The sequence below is a fragment of the Lycorma delicatula genome, chromosome 1 (assembly GCF_047948215.1).
Source record: "Lycorma delicatula isolate Av1 chromosome 1, ASM4794821v1, whole genome shotgun sequence".
NCBI lineage: Eukaryota > Metazoa > Arthropoda > Insecta > Hemiptera > Fulgoridae > Lycorma > Lycorma delicatula.
In genome coordinates this window covers 58,651,068-58,674,952 of record NC_134455.1, presented here as the reverse complement: position 1 = coordinate 58,674,952, position 23,885 = coordinate 58,651,068, and the positions used below count along the sequence as shown (strand labels likewise).

The 23,885-nt window shown below is 34.5% G+C and overlaps 1 protein-coding gene across 1 annotated transcript in view; it reads right to left on the bottom strand.

Moving 5' to 3' along the window:
* Window positions 1-7,616: 7,616 nt before the first annotated feature.
* The window catches only part of LOC142318689 (Parkinson disease protein 7 homolog), a 43,344-nt gene continuing 27,075 nt past the window's right edge, over window positions 7,617-23,885 (bottom strand). Inside the window, exons 3-5 of the mRNA XM_075355128.1 lie at window positions 14,639-14,708; window positions 13,439-13,558; window positions 7,617-7,879 (exon numbers count right to left, since the gene is read on the bottom strand). Coding sequence (XP_075211243.1) covers window positions 7,764-7,879; window positions 13,439-13,558; window positions 14,639-14,708 — 306 coding nt within the window. The 3' untranslated portion in view covers window positions 7,617-7,763. The remainder of the gene's footprint in view (window positions 7,880-13,438; window positions 13,559-14,638; window positions 14,709-23,885) is intronic.

Below are 23,885 nucleotides of genomic sequence, written 5' to 3'. Positions count from 1 at the left end.
TCAATGTTCCTGTCGCACTAATAACATTTTATACACAAGTCGTTAAAATAATAAAAGCCGTTCATGGCCAATACTTCCCTGTCGTTTACGTTCTTGTTTGCAAAAGATCGCAACGATCAGCTTCTTTAACCAGATCCAACGGCTTTTTACATAGCTTTATTCATTTCAAACAGAAACAACTGCTTTGTAACGCGAATTTTCACTTTCCACCAGAATTGTGATCTTGGAATGGGCAATTGACAATGCAATTCGCTTTCGATTTTGGTACGTCCACCAGTATCGACCGAACACGTTATGAAAAACGTCGGAGGAATTCCCCTTTTTCCAATTCTTTGGTGTAGGTCGTAACTAACTGTGAACATAACGTTTTCATAGTTTCTTTACTGAACATGATCTTCCTGTAATCACAGTCGATGTTGTGATAATTTCTCTCTTACCATGTCGCCATCCGTCTGTATTTCGAAATTACTTCAGACTTTAGATACAATGAATGATAATGAAGTGCCGTATAGAAAGATTCACCGACCATGACGATTTCTTTAACGATGAATTCACCGCCGATACGAGGAAGTCGTATTACGTAATAACTCCTTCAATGACGAGTGCTAAACCGCGTGTGAGGTCTGACACAACTTTCATTTACTTTTGTAGTCTTGGTGGTGGGGATACCCACCTACACTTTTCAAAGACTTTCAGATTCACTGTAAATCATCATATCTATTGTTTTTGGGTAATTGTAAATTGGTAAAAACATTTGGGGTGCTACTTTTCGGCGGCAGTGTTTGTTATTCAGCTCTTGTTTAAATATTAATTTTTCTGCACGTTCATTTTACTTATTCCCCCCTCCCAATTCCCGAAAGTAGAGTGTACGTGACGACGGTAGCGTGAATAATGAAATAGTATGCGTTGATTGGGTATTATATTGTTTTTGGCTTCAAAATCGATAGGCATGTCTATGGTTTCAGCAAATCGTTCTGCTCAGAACAATCGATTACAATCAATGATACATCCGTTTGAAATTATTTCAAACTGTAAGCGGGTCACTCATCTTTCACTGCCGCCGCCGCCGTGTTGTAATAATACGAGTGACATTTCGTAAGTTATATAAACTGTCGTAGCGTAGAAATGCAAATTCAAATAGAGGCGTACATTTATCAACTTGCACATCTTAAAACGAGTCATGGCCTTGTATTTTCTACTAGACTGTACTTCAAATATGACATCTCGGTTTCTCCTATTGAGGGCACGTCTTTACCGTCCACGAATGTATGTTTGTTTGCGGCAGAGCCGGATACTCGTGGATTTTCTATGTACGAAAAGCAACTGTCAACGGCCTATTGCGTTCTACCATTTTTAGCAATTGCAACCGCGCGGTATCGGTGACGTGAACATATGGAATTTTCCATGCGACCTTTGTCACTGTCAGTTTGGAATCGGGTGCATCTTTCGTAGATGCAAGCGCGTTTACGCCAAACAACGATCTGAGTAAAACAAATTCTTGTTTGACATTCAATATGATGTGCTTATAATCTTCGGCGAATCCCACCAGCATACGCAGTTGTATACAGAAGCAAAATCTTCCTGTTTTTTCATCCAAATCAAACTTATTTATCGCATTAAACTTTCACCCTAAATTTTCTAAAATATGTTCGTCGCATTTAAGAAGTGATAAAATATTTTTCATTGTGGTTGTAATTTCTCACTTTTGAACGCGGCACACACTTCCATTTCGTTGATTTCGTACCTAAAACAGAAACGGAACCACGTTGTTCAGCAGTTGTGTATTGTCCGCATTTATTACAGGTCAAGGTTGGCAAAGTTTCTTCGACCACTAAATAACTTTTATGCAGTAGTGAATAAACATCTTATTGGTGAATCGGTATTCGAATTTCATCGTCTTTGTGCTAAGTTGAAGAAGCGTACCGTAGATGGGTGTGATATTCAAACTGTGTCATTGAGTTATCAAAGTTAACTTTTTCACCAACGTCCAACATATACGCCGCCACCATCATTGCGATTCGCTGTAAAACTGAGTTTCTGAAGAAAAAACACGTTCTGCGATGTTAACGCTCTGGTGTGCGATCGTCGACATATCGACGCTGAAGTGCGTAATGTACTGATACTGTATATTAGTCCATCTTCCACCCTACGTCTTAAAAGTAACCTCACGGTTATAGTCTCCCCGCGAAGACTGATCAATTTTCCCTTTTTGATGGGTACACTTTTAAAGTGATTTCGTTTATAATCTTTGAGTTAACCGGCAGGTATATGATATTTTATGGCAATTTGATTATTTTGAAATCATCGGAACACTAAACGTAAAACTCGTACAACATAGTATCTTTTGATACGTTTGTATAGAAGCCTCCTATAATTTTTATTTTGGGGGCATACATCGAAGTGTCGTTATCAGCATCCGACCCAAAATAACTATAGTAAATCAGTAAAATTATCAATGTAACTAAAAATGAAAGGTATGTAACGGTCAGTAGCATTCCTTTATGAGATACAAACAATCGTGTTGTACTCTTCTAGGAGTCCAGATACAAAAACAGCAAAAATCGCATAAAGTTGGACCCTTATATAATCGGGAAAAACTGAATTAAACCGAAACAAAGCGAAAATATCTCAGCCAGCCTTCATATGTTGGTGAGTGAGCATCGCTTCTGTTGACATACGCAGGCACAGGTACAAGCACTTTCGTAGGCGTTTATTATGCATCATTCTTAGATCACCGGATGTGACAAGTTTAAACGTGAATTGGTGTGGTGCGTAGGGTGGTCTAGTAATAACAAAGTGTGAGGGGAAGGTTTTCAGTCGAGCACCAAAACTCGGATGGTCAATATCGTCGCCGCTGCGCTGATGCCGAATTCCGGTGAACGAGCCACGACGAGGACCCCGACCTCGCGCGAGTCGACTCCCGGTGCGCGACGGCCACGATGACCAGAATGATATTCGAGATCTTTTATATTTTATTTACACACACACACTAAAATGAAATTGGTGTTCCTAAAATGGTTTTAGGATTTTATATGACTATAACTACAAAATATTTTTCTTGTTTCAGGTAAACTTTAAATATACAATCTGAGTAGTGTGCAAATCTAACCATGGTTCCACTTTCGCAAGAACTATCGAAACCTTAAAAAATTGATTATGAAAATGGTCATTCCATAGAAAAATGCATCGCAAATTCCAAACTTTTTTGCAGCTTTCGACTGTCGTTCTAAACAAGGAATTCGAGATTTAGTGAAACAAATTTGTATCTTTTCACAACAAACCACACTCACGGAGGTCATGACTGAAGCTCCCATACTCTAAGATTAGCCACGAATTTCAACTTTCGCATCAATGCCTGTCAATCTAGCCGTGGTGGACTTTTAAATGATATTATCTTTCATGTTTAATTGTAATCAATAATACTTAATTTGAAATAAAGAAATTAGAAATATTTCGTATATTTTGATTTTTACATACAAACAAAATCCTAAAGCCATTTTTGGAACACTCTAAACAACTGTAAATAATAAAAATCGAGGTTAGGTTGACATGACACCAGCGCTCCTAGCAGCGAACACCGATACTATTTTGAGGTTATTTCGCACAACACTAGCGATCCTACGTATTTATATATTTATTATTTTTTTAATTTTATTCATTATATTTACTCGCACACAAATTCAGTATTTATTTACATGCACAAATAAATATGTTTTTATTGTCTTCAGAATTTTTTTTTCAAAAGTTTTGGTTTAATGGCCTTGCCTGCATCTAGCCAGATTAATAAATATCAAAAGAAAAATGTTGTTTATTTTACAACAATCGATTCCAAAATTCCATATTACTGGAAACCACATCTATACTAAAGTATCAATACTTTAGTATCAATACTAAACAATAAAAATTAAACTATTAAAAAAATTGCACATCTCGATGCGAGATTTTAAAAATCAGCCAAAAACTCATTCTTACAAGCAAAACTTACATATTCTGGCAAGCATGACTGTAGGTATCACTTCCAAGGCTGTTATTCTTTGGCGCAGGTGTTAAAGTGAGGATTTTTTCTTTGTATATGTCTTTTATGAAGTTCCAAAAGAAGAAATCTATCGGTATCAAATCAGGACTTCAAGATGGCCAAGTGCTTCTCTACCTGTCCAGCCTTCTGGGGATCTGTTCTAGAATAAAGTCTGCATATCTCCTCGATGCGGAGGAGGTTCCATCCTGTTATTAGGTCCTCTGTATTTTCAATCTGCAGAAACACAAAGTTCTAACATTTCTTAATATACTATGCCGCCAATAGTGTGTGGTTCATAGAAGACAATAGCCAAAAAATTTGATTGTAGAATACAACAAAATTCACTTTTGAACAATTATGGATGAATTCCACTGATTTATGTGGATTTTCCGAGGTCCATCCCAACCCCGTACGGGAAAGATACCGACCTTGTGACATTACCAGTCGCCATACCATCCTCTCTATTCCAAGCCTTGAGGGGGCTTTACTGGAGGTCATCTTTAGACCCTCTAACTGATTACATCTTTCAGCCATCAGCTAGGCCTCATCAGTCATCACTCAGGACGCCACCGATGTAAATGCCTTGGCAGACATTTGCATCAGTAAAATACTTATCAAATTTCACCTTCACGTTTCAAACAAACATCTTCATATCCAACTTAACATGATTCCCTAAAACTAACTGACTGAAACCGCGAACCCCGCACCTAGTAAAGATTTGACAACACCGTTCATGAATATAAATGCCTTAGAAAACAAACGAGTTAAGTTAAATTGGTGCTACACTCATACAAATAAAAAATGTTTTACACAACATAGAAATTCAGATCTACACTTAATTAAATCGACAAAATGATATTTCATCAGAAAATAAAATGGGCTGCAAGTATTTCTTGGCAGAAATCAAGTCCAACATAGTTGTTATAAACAACTGAACTCTGATGGCTTATCATTAAGGTCTAATTTCATGGAGTAGCTGTAGTTTATGAGCGCAAAGTTTCAGTACCTTGTGAATAACATCATATAGTCAATGCTTTAATATTACTTGACAACTAACAATACAAACTGATAGTTTTGGATTCGTTGTAATTACAGTAAAACGTTTCTGTTTTCAAAATCTGTTCACAACACTTAGGTTTTGAAACTTAAGAGAATTTCTACAATATACTTCATAATTTCTTTATAGATCACTGATTTTGCTTCTGCAAACCAGTACATGAAGTGTGCATTTTCTTGTAGCGGCACCATGGTACTGAAGCCTGGGCTCACAACAGCTTGGCCTGAGCAACACAGCTGTTAACTGACTGCATTTAATTATTATAACCTCAAAATTATGCATATACCACTACTGAATCGCAAAATATTCATTCCTGAAACTATGGAGTTCTTTTATAGGCACTAGAATAAGTTACTATGTTTTGTATCTATCCAATTCTCACTGGTAAAAGCCTAGTTGTACATATATATTCTTAAAAAATATGTGTAAAGGCTTTTAAAAACTATAGGCTACATAAAAAAAATATAGAATTTCTTGATAATATAACCCATTATTCACTCAATTAAACATCCTTAAGAAAGTACACATAAATTATCATATCAAAAATGTTATAGGATGTAGCAGTCTCACTCTTAACATATGTTAAGTTGTACAACTTGAAGTAGATGACCTAACAAGTAACATGTTCCTCCCAAAAATAAAGCTATTATCAAAGGTAAGAAATTACCATGTCAGGTATACTAGACAAGTTGAAAAATGAAATGGTGTCCTTCACTGCATAAAAAATGTCTCATAAACATGTTGAACCCACTCAAATACAGGTGGCATTCAGCCCTAGAAGTGATACTTTCATTGTTGGTATAATAATGAAAATCACTGCTCTAAGAAAAAGCAACTCTTGACTGTACCTCAGATGTTTACACGGATTATAACTATAAGAAAGAATTGGGAAAGGATAGTATAAAACACTAAATTAAATGAGGCCTTTCTTTTTGAGACAATGTTATTACACACAATCCAACTCAGCAAGGGAACATTTCAACATAATTTTAAATATATATTACAAGATATTTTCTTTGATAAAAATTTACACAATATGTTAGTATTTGTTTCTACATACTTTATGTGTTCTTTATGCTTTAGGGGTTCAAGACTTTTCTACATTTCAGTATTTATACAAGTAACTTAAATTCAGAATTGAAATAGTTTCCTCATATTCTTTTAAAACTTTTGTAATAAGACTGGTATAAAAGTTCCCGCCAGTTAAGAGGAAAATAGTAGAAAATATAATAATGGGAGAATCCAGAAGGGAACTAAACAGAACCTGTAGTAAAGCTAACAGGTATGTTTAACAATCGTCCTTTGTAATACTGCCTGCTGACACACCTAAACAGATGTTGTTCCATGAGAAGAGTAACTGGATCCAGAGTAGGAATGCATGGGAAAAGGAAAGGTCTCAGTTCATCGTTCTCACGCTCAACTAGGGTCTGGTACTGCAGGTCAAAAGGATTGGAGTATAAATACTCCAGGAAAGATGAGTTATAATCAGTTCTGTGAGGGAGTTCTAAGAGTTTGAAGGGAGAGTATTCTGCGAGGGGGATCACTGAAGGCGCGAATTTCTAGTGCAAACAAGTTTGATGCAATTAAGGTGACCTCACAAGTAGTTCCAGTGTGGACAGTATATGAAAACAAGAAATGGTTCGGTGAGTTACAGTTAGACAATTAGTGAAAAAGATAATGTACTAAATTCATTTAGAAACTGTGGTTAGGATAGTAGTATTTGTAAAGAGCAAAGGTATTTGCAGTTAAAGAATTTTATTCTTGTCTCATCTATCATACTATTGCTGAAAATACAAGAGTAGTTGTTAAAAGCGTCAAAATTAGCGGTCATGCTAATGTCTTTGTTAATGGGGCTGAATTCTGGTTTTCAATATTTAACTACCTGTAAATAATTCCTGATGATTACTTTAAATTCTGTTTTGTATGTAATCACCGTTTATTATTATTATTGTTGTTTGCTGTTGTCATTATTGTTCTTATTCTCAGTTGTTTATTCTTATTGTCATTGTCATTATTGTTTTGACTTATTTTATTTATATTCTTAAACTAATAAACTGTAATTAAATAACATTTTAATTGTTAATCTCTCAATATCCTGATCAAGCCGCAAACATGTGACACTATATTCTAAGTTCTTTTGCATCAAGAAGGGAAGCATATATGATGACAAAATTTAACACATCATGCTGTAATAAAAATAAAACAAGATCAATGACGTTTCAGTAATATTCACACCTCAGAAAATGGCTCAAAATTAATACTGCTCAGACTAATGCGCCAAATAGCAAACATTAGGAAATAAAAAAAATTGTGTATGGTCAAAAGCCAAATTTTGAAAAACTGGAATTAATGTATAATCAGGCATGGATTTATAACCCAGAGCTTCAGTCCTGTTCATATTCTTCAAGGAAGCATGGAAATTCATTTTTCCACAAGCAGTGACAAACTTAACTAGTATTATTTAAAAATTACTTTTTCTACTTGTATCAAACTTGTGACTGATAGTCGTCACATGTGAATTAAGGCATTATAAATAAAACCAAATTTCCTAAATGAAAAATTATCTTTTTATTTGAAATATAAATAATTTAGCATTCTTTACCCATATACTAACCAACATAGTTAATTTAAGAACATGGACAATTTTGCAAGAGAAACATATTTATTTCTTAAAATAATGTAAAGAATAATTCACAAAAGCATAGCTTTGGCAACAGATTCTGCTCCTTCTTTTCCCACAAGCTTTGCAGCTACTGCTAATGCAAAGTCAAAGGCTGTTCCAGGACCTCGGCTTGTAATAATGTTTCCTAGGAAAAAAACAATAAAACGAATAATTAAAATATACAATCGATCCACATACATAATACTGTTTACAGAATTCAAAAATTAAAAAAAAAAATCAGACCACTGGTCAATACAAGTAGACCTAGAATATCGACAGGTACTCACCAAATTCTTTTGTAGTATTTTTTAAATAAATATTACAATTCTTTTACTTCTAACAGATAAAGTTAATATACCTTCAAGTGTAATAATATTATGCAGTATAATACTATAATGGCTAATTTTATAAACCATTTTATAATTAAAAAACATGAAACCAAAAACTAATACACAGTACATTTTGTTATTAATGTCTATAGTTCTAATGAAATATAAAATTTAATTTTTTTCATATAAAAATCTTTAATTACGATTGTAAAAGAATCTTCTTTTTGAATGTAGAAGTTTTTTCAACCAAAATACACATTCAAGTAGAAAAAAAACCATACACTTCCATACAAACATGTTCAATCATAATTCAGAAATATTACCTTCATGGTGTCACAATATAAATAACAAGATGTAAAATAAATAATGCTTAATTCACAATTAAACACTATGAAGTATATAGGTCACGATATGTGTGTGTACCCATAGCGTAGCTTATACATTATACCTTTAATTGTGCAGATCAATCATTATGAAAGAATAAAATGTAATGTTAATACTGTGATGACCTCCTCATGCGTGATATTTTTTTATCTGATGGTAATTCATATGTTTCACAATGCATTATTCATGACACATATGAAGCATTATTACACAGACTTTTACGGACATCATTTTGTTCTTCCACTGTATGATCAAACCACTTTGATCAATTTTACTCCAGAGTACATAATGGTTTCTTCATTAACTGAATCTTCTTACTTCTATATTCCTTATCCTTTCTATTTAGGATTTCCTCACCACACCTCAAAAAAAACATTTTAATTGCAATTCTGTTCTGTTTTTTCTGCAGTGTTAACCTATACATAACAATCTTCATTCAATTAATGATTTCATAATTTTATATTTCACAACATGTTGTAATATTCAAACGACCTTATTATCTAAAGCAATCCTTCTGAACCACCAGTACTGAAGTTCTATTCTTGACTAAAACTGAATTTAAAACAAAAAAAATTCATGTTTATATTTATTTTTTTCTCTGTAAATAACTAACTAACCGTCATTTAGCAAATTTCTAACATGAAATTAACATTTTCTATATTCTGCAATTACTTGGTTGTCTGTGGATAAAAAATGATGTGAATACGATATTTCTACATTCATTCATACACAATATCATCTCTATATAATAAAATCAACGACATAGATAACCCTATAGCAATCATTTAGTAGTTAAAAATATTTGTAACATGTTTCAACTATTAATTCCAGCCAGCTAAGGTGCATTATTGCATCCTTTTAAGAATACTATTATATAAATACATAAATTATGTATTTATGCCTGATTCATAAATTATACATTCTTTAATAATATCCTCTTATATGGTCTTAACTTAGTTATTTTAATTTGTACTCAATCTTTTGATTAGTTATTTACTTGGTTAAAAGAGACTTTGTTTTTAATTTTATGGATGCAATATTGTTTTAATGAATAAATTAAATAGTTAATTAATCCAAACAAGATGACATGGTCAATAAAAATTAGTTTATCACGCTGAGCACTACTTCAAGGAGTACTCTTGATACTTCTATTTTTTTTTGTTTTGAAGGCAAAAAATGCTTTCACATTATCATTTCCTGAAAAAAAATATACTGTAACGGGGAAAAAAAAAATTAGTAACTAAAGCTAGATTAAAATATAATATATATATATATATATATATATATATATATATATATATATATATATGTATAAAACAATTAAAACTTAAAAACTAATATCACAAGCAGAATCTTAAAAATAAAAAATAAAAAATATATATATATAAAATTTAAATAGACATAAATAAAATTTAAAAAAAATCAATAGGAGTGTAAGGAGCTCCTTCATAGATAACAAAAATTAAAGTTCTAAGTTTTAAACTATCATTAAAACAAAATTAAAAAAAAAAAAAAATCGCTCAATAATAAAAAAATACAACAAAAATACTAGAATTAGGTAAATATTAGGTTTATAAAACATACTTATACTCCTATTGATAAAAAAATCAATAGGAGTGTAAGGAGCTCCTTCATAGATAACAAAAATTAAAGTTCTAAGTTTTAAACTATCATTAAAACAAAATTAAAAATCGCTCAATAATACTAGAATTAGGTAAATATTAGGTTTATAAAACATACTTATACACCTGATCTAACTTTTTCTTATCATTGCCTGGGATATGATGAATGTTGTTGGATAGTTTAAATTAACGATATAAGGCCATATAACATATGCAATCCATAAGGTTGTGGCATACAGCTAAGCAGTAGTCGCATCTTACGCATAGTGATGTTGCATCACTATGCGTAAGACATGGTACTTTATTTTCTGCTGACATGGTACCTGTGAGTAGCTCTCATCATATGTCCCATCTGCAATCGGCAGAGGAGCACTTCCACTCGTAAATTTTCCTGTGGGAGGAGTTTGCTTTGTCTTTACAAAGTTAAATACTGGTATAATAATGGTTTCCGTCCAGACTGGCGGGAAGACTTGTGCAAAGAATAAACCATTATTATAATTACACAATAGGTGTTTTGTGTGTTGAATTAGGAAAGTTTGAAAGCATACAATGATGAATGCTGTTAGGTACAGGGGAGGGGTCACGTGAGTATTTAAGTGCATGTTACAACTCGTTGAATGAAAATTGAGTGAGCGTTTAATTCACTGACTGAATCACCAATTTTTAACGATAATACTTCCATTTGTATCTTGTACCTCTGAAATTTGTTACTATATGATGAAGTGAGACACAGAGCGAAAAGAATCTAGTTGCCACTACAGAAGATGATGAAAGTTCTCCTTCATAAATGATTCCCAGAATAGATTGTTTAGGAAATCCACAATCATAAACATAATCAACAATGTGCAAGACCTGAACAGAAAAAACACTTCTTCAGTTATATAATTCCATTCTAGTAGCCTTAACTATTTATATCTTACAGTATAATAGTATAGCGTACTCCCACTTATGAGAACATTTTGTTCTCATGTATGTGCCCGCATATGTGTAAGGATCTTCTTCCATACAGTAGATGTAGGAGTAGTTTATGAGATGGTGTCCATAACTTCCTCTTAGCGTCTAAGAATACCCGACAACATACTACCCTACCCTTATGGTACAAATTTAGATGTTCATTTATAGGCATGCGATTAAATTTGTGCAGGCTGTCGTTCACTAATAGCGTTTTGGCAGACATCATTCCAAAGGAATGGAAGGGCGTTTAGGGTTTCCCAGTGTTTGTGGGATATATCTATTAGTATTCTCAAACCAAAGATGTAAAACAGGTAAGTTGATCAATGATGTCTGCACCATCATCATACTGTGATGGGAAGGCTTATTGTAACCATTCTAATCCAGTGGTCTTTTTTTTACTTCGCAGTGAAAAAAAAAACACCAAAAGCAATAATAATTGGTCTGTAAAGTGTCACAAAGAGACCAATTAAAATGAGGAAGAAATCTGGGTGAGCGTAAGAAGTCGATGTTGGAAAGTCGATGAAAGTGTACGATCCATTATTCAATAGACAGAGGTCTAAGTCTTGTCTCTCTCTGTTTAACACATTTCCTCAAGAGGAACAGAAAGATGAGCCCCATGAAATATGTTGGGTATTTAAGTCTCCTATTATTAACGATGGTAATGGAATCTGTGTCAGGAGATTTGATATGTCTAGAGTACTGAATTCAGAGTTCAGCGAGAGATACAAATTGAAGATATGCAATTTGAATGGAACAGAGATTTTTACAGCAACAGCAGGAATGAGGTGGCTAGTAGTATCATTATAGCAGACACCTCATTTCGCATGAAAATAGCTACTCCCAACACCTTTTCTGCTTTCTACAAGACTGTTTTATCTCTCATAGTCTCACAGAAATAGCCTCTGAATGTTACCGCATCTTGCTGTAGAAGGTGCTCTTGTTGGAAGGACATTTAATGGTTCATGTGTGTGCATCAATACTCTTAATATCAAATTTTTGATTTTAAAAAACTCTGAGGGCAGTTCTTCAACCATATCCTCCAGTATATGAGGTGATGGAGGGGGAAATTTTGAAAAATGGGAAGTCACAGACGACATCCCAAAGGGAGTGGTTGTGTGGCCTCCCGTAACAGGGAGCGTTATAAGATTGTTTACAGCCAGCTGTATTTACTCCTCCAGCAAGTAAAACTTTGAAGACAGGGATTTTTAGATGGATCCCACTAGCATTAGTTTTACTAGCTGCAACAACTTCTTATTTATACTCATTAGCTCTCAAATAGTTGCAATAAGTGAAGCAACCTGATCAGATTACATCTGAACAAATTTTTTCAGCTCACTGCCAGATTTGTACTGTTAGATATCTGCATTCACAGGGGCTTTACTTGATGTAGTGGCAGCGAAAGAAACAACTGGTTTAACCACATTATGAGAGTTCAGCATCTTTTTATATTCTCTTTGTGTGGCTGGGAATGATAATTTCTGCTCTGTACAGATTTGAGAATTGCCTTTTCTCTTCTTTAAAAGTTGGCCAATCTCTGGAGCGAGCTGTATGTGATCCACTGCAGTTCGCACCACATTTTTTGTCTTCTTGGCAACTACTGTTAATCACTGTGGCCTTCCTTAGCACATCGAGCACAGATCTCAGTTTTCGAGGAAGAAGTTGTAGTGTGGTCATTTGAAATATCGCTGTAGGTTGGGAATGATAAGGTCATCATACTCTGACATGTAACCAACTTTTATTTTTTCCGGTGGTATTGGAAGGTTGAAAGTTAGTATAAGAGAAGGTGTTGGTGCAGTTAAATTTAAATCTTGCTGGTCCACCCAGAAAGCAAAAATTATCACTGCTCTATTCTCTGAATGTAGGCATGAGTTATGTACTAAGGTTAGCAATTGCTACCTTGCACTAAAATGAAAGTGCATGGGAGGTGACATCCTGGAAAGAAAAGTTAAAAAAAATCATGAAACAAAGGTGAATCCCATAAGGCAAGGAGGGTTTTGGAATTCTTTCAATCAGGAAGACAAAGAAAATTGAATATCAGATTAAAGAAGATAGTACTATATCAATGTCTGAAAAATACCCAAGCATGTTGATAACTGTTTCCACATTGGGAAGAGATGCAGTCCTTGACATCAACCATATCAATGAAGCTATACTCTGCCTTCAATTCTGTTACATCCACATTGATGTTTCTTGAGCACTTTCTCTATAAACCATCATAAACTGCCAAAAAAACTCAGTAAGAGAATAAGTTTTTATAGAATAGAATTTTCTGCTCCAAATTAAGTTTACCTTACTCAAAATAGTAAAATACTATTAATATCAACACCAAACATTTTTTAAATACAGTATCAACTGAAATAAGTTTTACTTTAAAGTTACTAAAGGGTTATTGAAAGAATAAAATTTACTGCTTACCATCCTCTACAACTTTTTCTTCTCTGTAATTATATTCTGATCCCATTTCTTCCTTTGTTGACGGATAGGATGTAATATTCTTCCCATGGGCGATTCCATGTGCTGCCAAAACAACTGGAGCTGCATAGAAATATTTTCCAAATTATGTAATATTCATAAAAATAACAAACTGGTTTCAAAATAACCAATCTATTATTTAGGGACTTACAATATCAACTACAAAATTTTTTTCACCCAAGTAAAATTTAATATCAAATTCTACTGCTGAAAATAAGTTTTTTTCACCCACTGATGTGAGAACTAATCAAAAGAGCAAACTCCTTAAAAAATATTAAGTCACTAATTCTACCCTTTTATTAACTCTATAAAACTTGTTTGAAAAATAATATAAATAAATCCTATCTGGTAGTCTTCCGACTTAAAAACAAAATCTATCCATTATGTAGTTAGAAAATCATTAAATCAACTTCTTGTGTGAAATAAATACAACACAAAGAAATAACAATTTTTAACAACAAACTCTACCATATTTAAATTAAGTATACGATACAATATACTGTTATCAGCCAAAATTTGATTTTACTCAATTCACTGTAGTTCAATTATTTTTCATCAGTATAAATTATATTTAATTAGAGACTGAATCAAGAGCTTTCTTTATATACACAGGTCTGAGAATTTATGTAAATATTTACCAGCTTTTCTAGAAAAAACAAGGTTGATGTTTTCATACAAGGTTGAACTAAATATTAGTTGTATAAAATAGTATATGGCATCAGTTATATTTTACCAAGATTTTAAATTCAAACAATACTTACAAACACAAGTGACTGTGTACTATTAAATAATGAAAAATTTGATTCTTTGGAGAAAAAATGTAGAAAAAAATTTTTTCTGAATATACCCTTTATGTAAAAGAGTTATAAAAATGTTATGTTACAATAAAAAACCATATTTTCTTAGTTTTTTTATTAATTGTTTGTAAAATAACAAATGTCTGAAGTAGGAGATGGGGTCCTGAAAGATTTAATACAACATTTTACTTTAGGAATTTTTGACTGGTTACAAACTTCCTGTTACAAGAGAAGACTATTAACACTTCTTTTATTTAGCAAAAATGTAATTCTTATAGAAACAATATAATAATAAATTAAAATTAAAAACTTCAAAAGTAAGAGACTGAAGTTCAACACCAATTACCTGCACAAATTGCAGCTATCAAACGGTTTTCTTTCTCTTGTTGTTTCAATAATGATCCAACTTCAGCAGACTGTAAAGGAATTATTACACATCAGTTAGAAGCAAAATAATATTCAAAATAGATTTATATTATTTCTAAATTCAAGGTAGACAAAACATGCATTTATTAGAAAAATACATATTAGAATAGAAAATTCTTTTGCCACTCTTTAGATACAGGCATATAAATTCATCATAATAAATGTTTGACAAAAATAATAAATATTATTTATGAAAGAATAAAGTTTGACAGCTGAGAAACAAACCAATGAAAAACACTACAACTTGCTTACACTGTTAGCTGAAATTGAAATTACTCAAAATATTATTTTTATTCAAGCATTAATTATAACTCATAAGTAATACTAAATAGTAAAGATTCATGGACCAAAAGAGAAATATACTGAAAGTAAGCAAATCAAACTTACAAGGTCTGTTAATAAAATAATAAGACTGGTTCAGACAAACTTTTTATTTATAATCCAATTATACACGAACTCTATCACCTTCGAAATAGCTCCCTAGAGAAGCCTAGCAATGCTTCAAATAGTTTTCCCACTCTTCATAGCAGTATTAGAAATCAGAAACCGTAATATCATTTAGGTTGTCAGTTACATTTCTTTTATTTTCTACTGCACCAAAATGGTGTCCTTTGAGGTGCTTGTTTAAAGTCGGGAATAGGAAAAAGTCGCAGGGACTCAAGTCAGGTGAATAAAGTGGTTGAGGAACTATAGGAATGTTTTTCTTTACAAAAAATTCATTCAGGGTGCAGAGTGACAAGGTGCATTGTCATGATCCAGTATCCAGTTGCCTTTGATGGCTGGTCTCATGCGAGCAACTCTTTTCTGCAATCTTTCAAAAATTTATTTGTAAACATATTGATTGGTCTGTTCTGCAGGCAATTAACAATGCCGTTTCTATCGAAGAAACAAATTAGGATGGTATTGATTTGCTCATTTTTGCTTCATTGGGACGTGGTGAGTTTGAAGTGTGCCACTCTCCTTGCTCTGACATTTGTTTCTGGGTTGTACTCAAATATCAAAGATTCATCACCAATAATAACATTTTTTAGAAAATCAGGATCAGTTCAATTTGCCCTAGAAGATTGTGGAGATATTCCATTTTAATTCAACAAACGATCAGTGTATCACTATTTTTGATCTGGATGATATTTGGTGTACGATAACTACCCACCTTGTAGTGGCCAAAAATATTTATTATTTAAAAAAATTTTTTTTTCTTGAGTAATAGACTATTTCCCAACTCGCTGACAGGTAAAAACAGTCTTTTTGTCACTATTTCATGAGCTGTAGCATTCTTATTTTACACTGTACACAGGGTCAAAAAGGGCTTTTTGGAAAGAGTAAAGATGGAACTTCATCTTAGTGTACTCAAAATTCATTTTGTTATATAACCAAATCTTGTAATGTTTAGAAATTGTCTGTTCAAATTTTGGACCCAAAATAAATAATGAAGGGCTTAGGATAACAGGTCTGTTTTTATTACCTTTTAACTCTTAGGTACAAGTAGTAATTATAAAAAAAAATTAGGACTGTTACTAAGTGTCCTACATTAAAAACAATGGCCTCGCCATTTCAAAAATGTCTCATTTTTAGGGCCCAAAAACCACATGTGAAATAGGTGGCAAAAATCTGAAACAAGTACAGCAATAAGTACTTTTTATGGGCTGACAAATAATAAAGCCACAAAACCACTAATAACACCATTCTTCTAACTGTAAACAACAGATCCAAAAATACTGATGTTATGTATTTTTTCAGATTATAAAAGTTACAACTAAACTCATTAGAGTGAATAAATTGATAATTATTAGACAGTCAATTACAAAATGATAAACCATTCAAGTACATTAACAAGTTGTTCAATTCACTTTTACCATATTTTACTCCTGCTGATGGAAGTTATGAATAAATCTTGCACTTTTTGATAACAAACTTAACTAACATAACTTAGGCAGGCATTTTTTTAATGAGTAGAACTGATGTCCTCATTCAACTTTAGTGTAATATTGTGTCCTCTACCAGTAGTTGATAAAAAAGCTCTGAAGGTATGAGAATCTTTAAAATATTTTCCAGTTGAATCCATGTTTGATTATCCCTCAATGATTTCCTGAATGATGTACCAGGACCCTGCGGATGGAAAAAGTTTATTTGATATTCCTCTTCATTTTCATGTATTTTGACTTCAATGACTTCACCTAACCTCCACTTGCCATTGTATACACAGCAGACATAAATTTTACATTTTGGTTTTAGTAAACCTATAAAGCAATTAGAAACGCTAATTTCCTTATGTACCAATAATACTAACGTATACGTTTCTCATTCAGAGGTAGCCGAGACTTTCAGAATACATTTCTGATTTGTTGGAACATAACTGTGAAAGGTTCTTGTTTCTGGAACTGTTGTGATTACCTGAAAACGAGAACTGAGGTATTCTTTAGTCTCTTGAACATCTTTATTAGAGCAGAAAATAAATGTTATATTTTTAATACTGTTTTTGCAATAACTGTAAATTTCAGAAGGTATAACAATTTAATTGTTGACTTTCCTTTGAAGGCTTACTTTAGTCACAGTCCTTTTTACAGTTTCACCAATATCATCACATGGTTTTTTCCATCATATAAGGTAAAAAAAATGCCATTTAGCTGCGATTTCAAAATCTTCTTGATGGTTGCACAAATTTATGAAATTTTTTTGTTTTTATACTGGACTGAGGAGCAATCAAAAAAAATTGTTTAACTTGTAACAGTGTTTTTACTTTATTTATAACTTGCTTTTGGAAGCAGAAGAACTATGTAGTATGTGCTTATGTACTCACTAATTACACAATAGCTTTGGCTTTATAATAATTTCCTTGATTTTTTAAAATATAAGAGAAATGGATGTATTGTGGCATATGATTTTGACCAGTATCACAAAAGGAAAAGGAGCAAAATGATGTCTTTTTAGATTATTTAAATTTTCAGTTTATCCAAGTACTGTTGAAATGGAAGAATTTGAGTAGTTAGTTCACAATGGCCAAAGGAAATCCACTCACTGTTTGAAAATAATTTCAGAATCAAAATCATCCCAGCTTTCTTACAGTAATCTGAGAACTTCATACTACTGCCTGGACATTTTTCACACTGACTAAATACATGTTTCATTTTCTATGTCACATACCATTGTTGAAAGGAGCATTTTATACAAATATCATTTTTAGAGCATTATAACATGAGTTTCACATTTTGGTGGGTGAAACACACACACAAACAGAGGGGATTACCTGACCCACCAGCCAGAACACAAAATTTAGGTCATAAATCAGAAAATTAAAAAAAAAAAACAATTTTTAAATGATGTTTTTCTTTGAAGGCTGTGTAGAATTCTTTTAAGTTTCATAAGATAAGCCTTTTTTGAATATTAATTTTCTTTCACTGAGCTTGTCTTAGGACACAATCCTTCTTGGCTGGGATCATTTGACTGTGCTCATTATTCTGATAAAAATCTTGGGACACATTTAATAACATTTTCATCAATTACGTGACTGCCCATTTGTGGCAAAATTCCACTTGTTTTAACTAATTGTTTGGATTGACGGGCTAAATATTGACCAACACTAAACTTATTTTGAATTTTTTGAATGCTCCTTCTGTTTGGTAATAAACTTAATATATTAATTTTTTTTCTAGGTTGATGTAATTGTTTTTATTTTAATGATTAATTCTTCATATTCCCTACCTAAATCAGTATAATTTTGTGGTACTAAGCTGATTTCTTCTGTAGAAATATTTAAATCAAAGGAATTGTTTAATTTACTGGTAACCGACTCTGCTATTTTAGTAACTCTATTTTTTTTAAATTAGTTCCTTTGTGCTGCTCAATAATTTTTTAACTTTAACAGGGGAAATGCCAAGTGCTGAACCAGCTTTATTCATCGACTCGACTATAACACATTAAGGCTCAAATATATCTTGATATTCCAGTTTGCTTTCTGTATCGTCTTGTGGTTTTTATATTTTGTTTAAGCATTTTGTACACAGTGCTCTGCCTGGAATTAAATTTGGATTGCTTGTTGAAAGTGTCAAAGATATTTCTTTATGAGATTTCATAACCGGTTTAGTGTGACAGCTAAATGGGGCACAGCAACCTTTCTCATTAATATATGAGAGTATTTATCTAAATATTCGGTTTTATGAAAAGTACAGTTATTTTTTTCTGTACATCCACTTCTTAAGGATATCAATGTTATTTGTTGTTCAGTAAACTAAAATATCATGCAATACTGAACATCTATTGTTAAGTCAATTTATTACATATTGTTTCAGTGTTAATGCCCGTTGAACACTCCATAATCCATTTTTACAAAATGCAAGGGTTCTTACAATAACAATACAGTTAATGTAAATTATAAAACTACCAACTGCACCTCACTTTATCTTATCACATTTTCTCCTCAAAAAAGTCTCTAATTTTTTTTTTTTTTTTTTTTTTTTTTTTTATAGGGCGAAAAACGCTTGCGCGTTATCGCCTTTTTTTTTTTATATAAAAAATAAAAGGATTTAAAACTATTCTAAAAGATGAATAAAACTTACGACTAATATCACAGATAAAAACTAATATAAAATCAAGAGTAAATAGAATTTTACAAAGTCCAAGATGGGTGTAAAGGGCCCATTCTTGGATAACAAAAGACTAAAAAAAAACTAAAAACCATAAAAGATCTAATATAAAACTTAAAACTAAAACAACAAAATGAAATAAAACTTAGAACTAACACAAATTATATAATTAAAACTAGGTTAAAAATAAAAATTAAAAAGTTGAAATAAAACTTAAAACTAACATTACTAAAATCTTACAACTAATATCACAGACAGTCTTTAAAATATTAAAAATAAAAAAAATAAATAAATAAAATAAATAAAAATAACTATATAAAATTTAACAAATTCCGATAAGGAGTGTAAAAGGCTCCTAAACGGATAAAAAAAAAAAAAAAAAAAAATCAAAAACTCAGAAAAAAAGAAACTTATTTAAAAACTCTTCTAGCATTAAAAAATATACGCAACGATATTAAATTTTTTGCATTAACCCAGCACTTCGAAGAAATAAAAACAACCGGGTTAAAATTTCATTATCATTGCACAAGACACCACGGATGTTTCTGGGTAGATTAAATATACGACGCAACGCCGCATAACATATGCAATCCACAAGTATATGGTGCAAAGTCATGGGGCAGTTGCATCGTGCGCATAGGGTGCTTGTCCTCTTATCATCAGGTAATCGTGTGTGATCCTCGTGTGTCCTATCCGCAATTGACAAAGGACTACTTCCTCACGCCGAGTTTTTCTGTATGAGGTGTCCCATGGTAACACAGAATCTTTAATCTGTCTGAGTTTATTATCAACGGTAGCCGTCCAGTCACCTTGCCACCACGCTCTCAGTGATTGTTTTACACAATTAATAAAATCAGAGGTAGCAATTCGGTTGGTGAAAGGAGGCTGATTACATGCTTCTTTGGCAGCAGAATCTGCATGTTCATTACCTGGAATCCCTACGTGGCTAGGGACCCAGCAAAAACTTAATTCTGTGTTGCGATTATTCAACTCAGCGATTGCGTTATAAATTTCAATGACGATAGGATGTTTAGAATAAACATTTTTTAAGGCATGGAGAGCACTACACGAGTCACTGCAAATAAGAATTTTTCTATATTTAGGGTTAATGATGTTTAGAGCCTTATTTATAGCATATAGTTCAGCGGTAAACACACTCGTAATACTGGGGAGACCAAACATATAAGTTCTCTCATTGACAACAAAAGCACACCCAACTGTATCGTTTTGTTTCGATCCATCAGTGTATACAACCGCGTCTGGTTTCGTCTTGGAGAGAACACACTGAAACATCTGCTGAAAGACGATAGATGGTGTTGATTGTTTATTATATGTAGTCAGGTCAAAATTAAAATTTATGAGGTTTATTCTCCATGGAGGATATGAGCAAGGGTACATAGGAAAGAATGACGGTGTGTCAACATTTATATGCTGCAGCAGACGCCAGGTACGGACACCTACAGGTGCAGTACGACGTGGATGATCCTCATACTTTCCTAGATTAGGATTTTTAAAGACTGACTCAAGAACCGGGTGATGTGGCTGTCCTCTGAGACGAGCAAAATAAGATAATAAGAGCTGGTCACGTCTATCCCAAAGTGATGGTTCACCACAGTCTACAAGTAAGCTTGCGACAGGACTTGATCTAAACGCGCCTGTGGCAAGCCAAAGGAAAGCATGATGTACACTATCCAGACTTTTAAGCACGCTTTGACGAGCTGAAGAGTAGGCGACACAACCATAATCTAAACGGGAGCGAACAAAGGAATAGTAAAAACGTATCATACATGATCTATCGGCTCCCCAGTTGGTGTTAGTAAGGACTCGCATCATATCTAGAATTTTGGAACATTTTGTTTTCAATTCTTTTAAATGTTTGGCCCAAGTAAGACGGCTATCAAAAAATAAACCTAAAAACTTGACGTAAGTAGAGATAGTAATAGTCTCTCCGTTCAGAAAAATTTGCGGAATAGAAGGGTTTCGTAGCCGAGAAAAAACGTACACATTTTGTTTTTTCGGATGAAAATGTGAAACCAGTAATCCTGGACCAAGCTTCAAGGTGATATATAGTGTTCTGCAGTAGTCTCTCTGCTGTAGGTGCCGAACGGCTTGCAATGTAGATAGCAAAGTCGTCAGCAAATAGAGAGCATGAGACAGGAGCCTGAACACATTTGGTAATATCATTTATGGCTACAGAAAATAAGGTGGCACTTAATACACTACCTTGGGGCACTCCATTCTCCAAGATGACACTATCTGAGAGCGAATCATCCACACGAACATGAGCCATTCGGTGATTTAAGAATCCCCGGATAAAAGCAAGCATATTGCCGTTGATTCCCCATTTTTTGAGAGTGTTAAGAATACCACGTCGCCAGGCTGTGTCATACGCCTTTTTTATATCAAAGAAGATAGCGACGAGGTTTTGCCGATTGAGGAAAGCGTTTTGTATGGCTGTTTCTAGTGACACTAAATGGTCAATGGAAGATCGTCCTTGTCGAAAACCACACTGTTCTGGAGATAGAAAGCCATGTTTCTCCAAGTACCATGTAAGTCCGCGGTTTACCATTCTCTCCATTATTTTACACAAAACGCTTGTTAATGAAATAGGGCGATAGCTTGAGGGGTTCGTCTGGTCTTTACCAGGTTTTAGTACTGGTATAATAAATGCTTCTGACCAGCCGGGTGGGAAGACTTGTTCGGAGAATAAACCGTTGAAAATATTCAAAAGTTGTTGTAGTGCCGAATTAGGAAGGTGTGAAAGCATGGAAAGGCGAATGTTGTCCGGTCCAGGGGAAGTGTCCCGTGAATTTTTAAGTGCATGTAACAATTCTTTAAATACGAATGGAGTGTTTAATTCACCAACCGAATCACTAATGTTTAACGACAACACCTCCATTTGTATCTTGTACCGTTGAAAATCGTTATTATATGATGAGGTGAGAGACACCAAGCGGAAAGATTTTGCTCTACTATTTGCCACTTCCGAGGATGATGAAAGGAGTTCTCCTTCATCAATAAGACTAAGAATAGATTGTTTCGGTGATCCGAAGATTGCACGAATTTTCTTCCATACAGTAGACGTGGAAGTAGTGCGTGAGATAGTGCTCATGTATTTCGTCCATGAATTCCTCTTAGCGTCCAAGAATACTCGACGGCACACCGCTCTAGCCCTGCGGTATAAATTTTTTTTTTTTTTCTTAAACACCCCCAACATCCCCGGCCTCCGCCGTTAGGCTATGCGCAGGAATGTCGGAGTGTCGTGGCGTCTGAACTTATTCCTCCTTCCGCAATCCGCGGGCACGTTCGCTGTGAGTGCCCTCGTAACCGTTAGAAGGAACACAATCAATAAAATAAAATAATACCACAATCATACAATACAAGGAAAATACATAATAAATGAAACCCACTTCATGTTGTCTCTTCGGCGATGTCACCTCTAGCCGTGGCCCTCCTGCACACGGTCGAAGCGATCGTGCTTGTCATCTCGAGCCGGCCGTAGAGTACCAACCACAGTGACAATGGAGACAATGAATTCACAATACAATACAACACAAAAATAATATATATAGTAGAAGAAACACACAGTATACTTGCTAGGGACATTGCTGCTTACCCGCGCCTAGAAGTCTTCTCCCCACTCTCTTCCATGTACCTCCTTCGTCTTCAGGATGCTAGCCACCATGCTCTGTACCGCATCCCATTCTCTCTTCCCTTTCAGCATGTGAGCTACAGTTGTTTCTGGAGTGAGGCCATCTGTGCCATGCCTACGCCGGACCACAGCCCACCTTTCGCACTCGTAAAAGGTGTGCTTCGGCGTGTCATCCTGACCGCAGTAGAAGCACCTCGGTGTCAGTCTTCTCTTGAACCGATGTAGGTAGACCCCGAACTCCCCGTGTCCAGACAGGAACTGCGTGAGGAAGTAATCTACCTCCCCATGCCACCGCCTGACCCACGGTCCCAAGTCCGGGATCAGTCTCCTGGTCCATGCCCCAGCCGTAGCCGTTCTCCACATCTCCTGCCAGTTGACCATCAGCTGCCTCCCGGCTTCCGCCTTCGGCGTTCCTTCGTATGTGGAGACCAGCTGCGTGGCCCGCAGCTCGATGGGAGGCACCCCTGCGATGACTGCCACTGCGCATCCAGATACGGTGCGGTACGCCGATGTTATGCGTATCGCCGCTCTTCTGGTAAGGGAGGCTAGCATCCGTACGTTCTTCTTTCTCGAAAGTGCGTCCTTCCAGGCCGGGACCGCGTACAGCAAGACGGAGGAAACCACTGAAAGGATCAGCCGTCGCTTGCTCGCCCGTGGTCCGCTCTTGTTGCCCATTAGTTTTTGTAGAGCGTCTTGTATCTTCTCGGCCCTCTTAGTGACCTCTCTGAGGTGGGTGTTAGACAGCCCATTCTTGTCAATCCACACGCCCAGGTACTTAGCGCAACCGGACGTGTGGACCCGTACGTCGTCTACCATGAAGGACATTCCTCTCAGTCTTCTTCTGCCGGTGATCGGGACAGCTGCCGTCTTGTGCGGTGCCAGTCGTAATCCTCTCTCCCCCAGCCATCTGCTGACGACTGCCACCGCCAAGT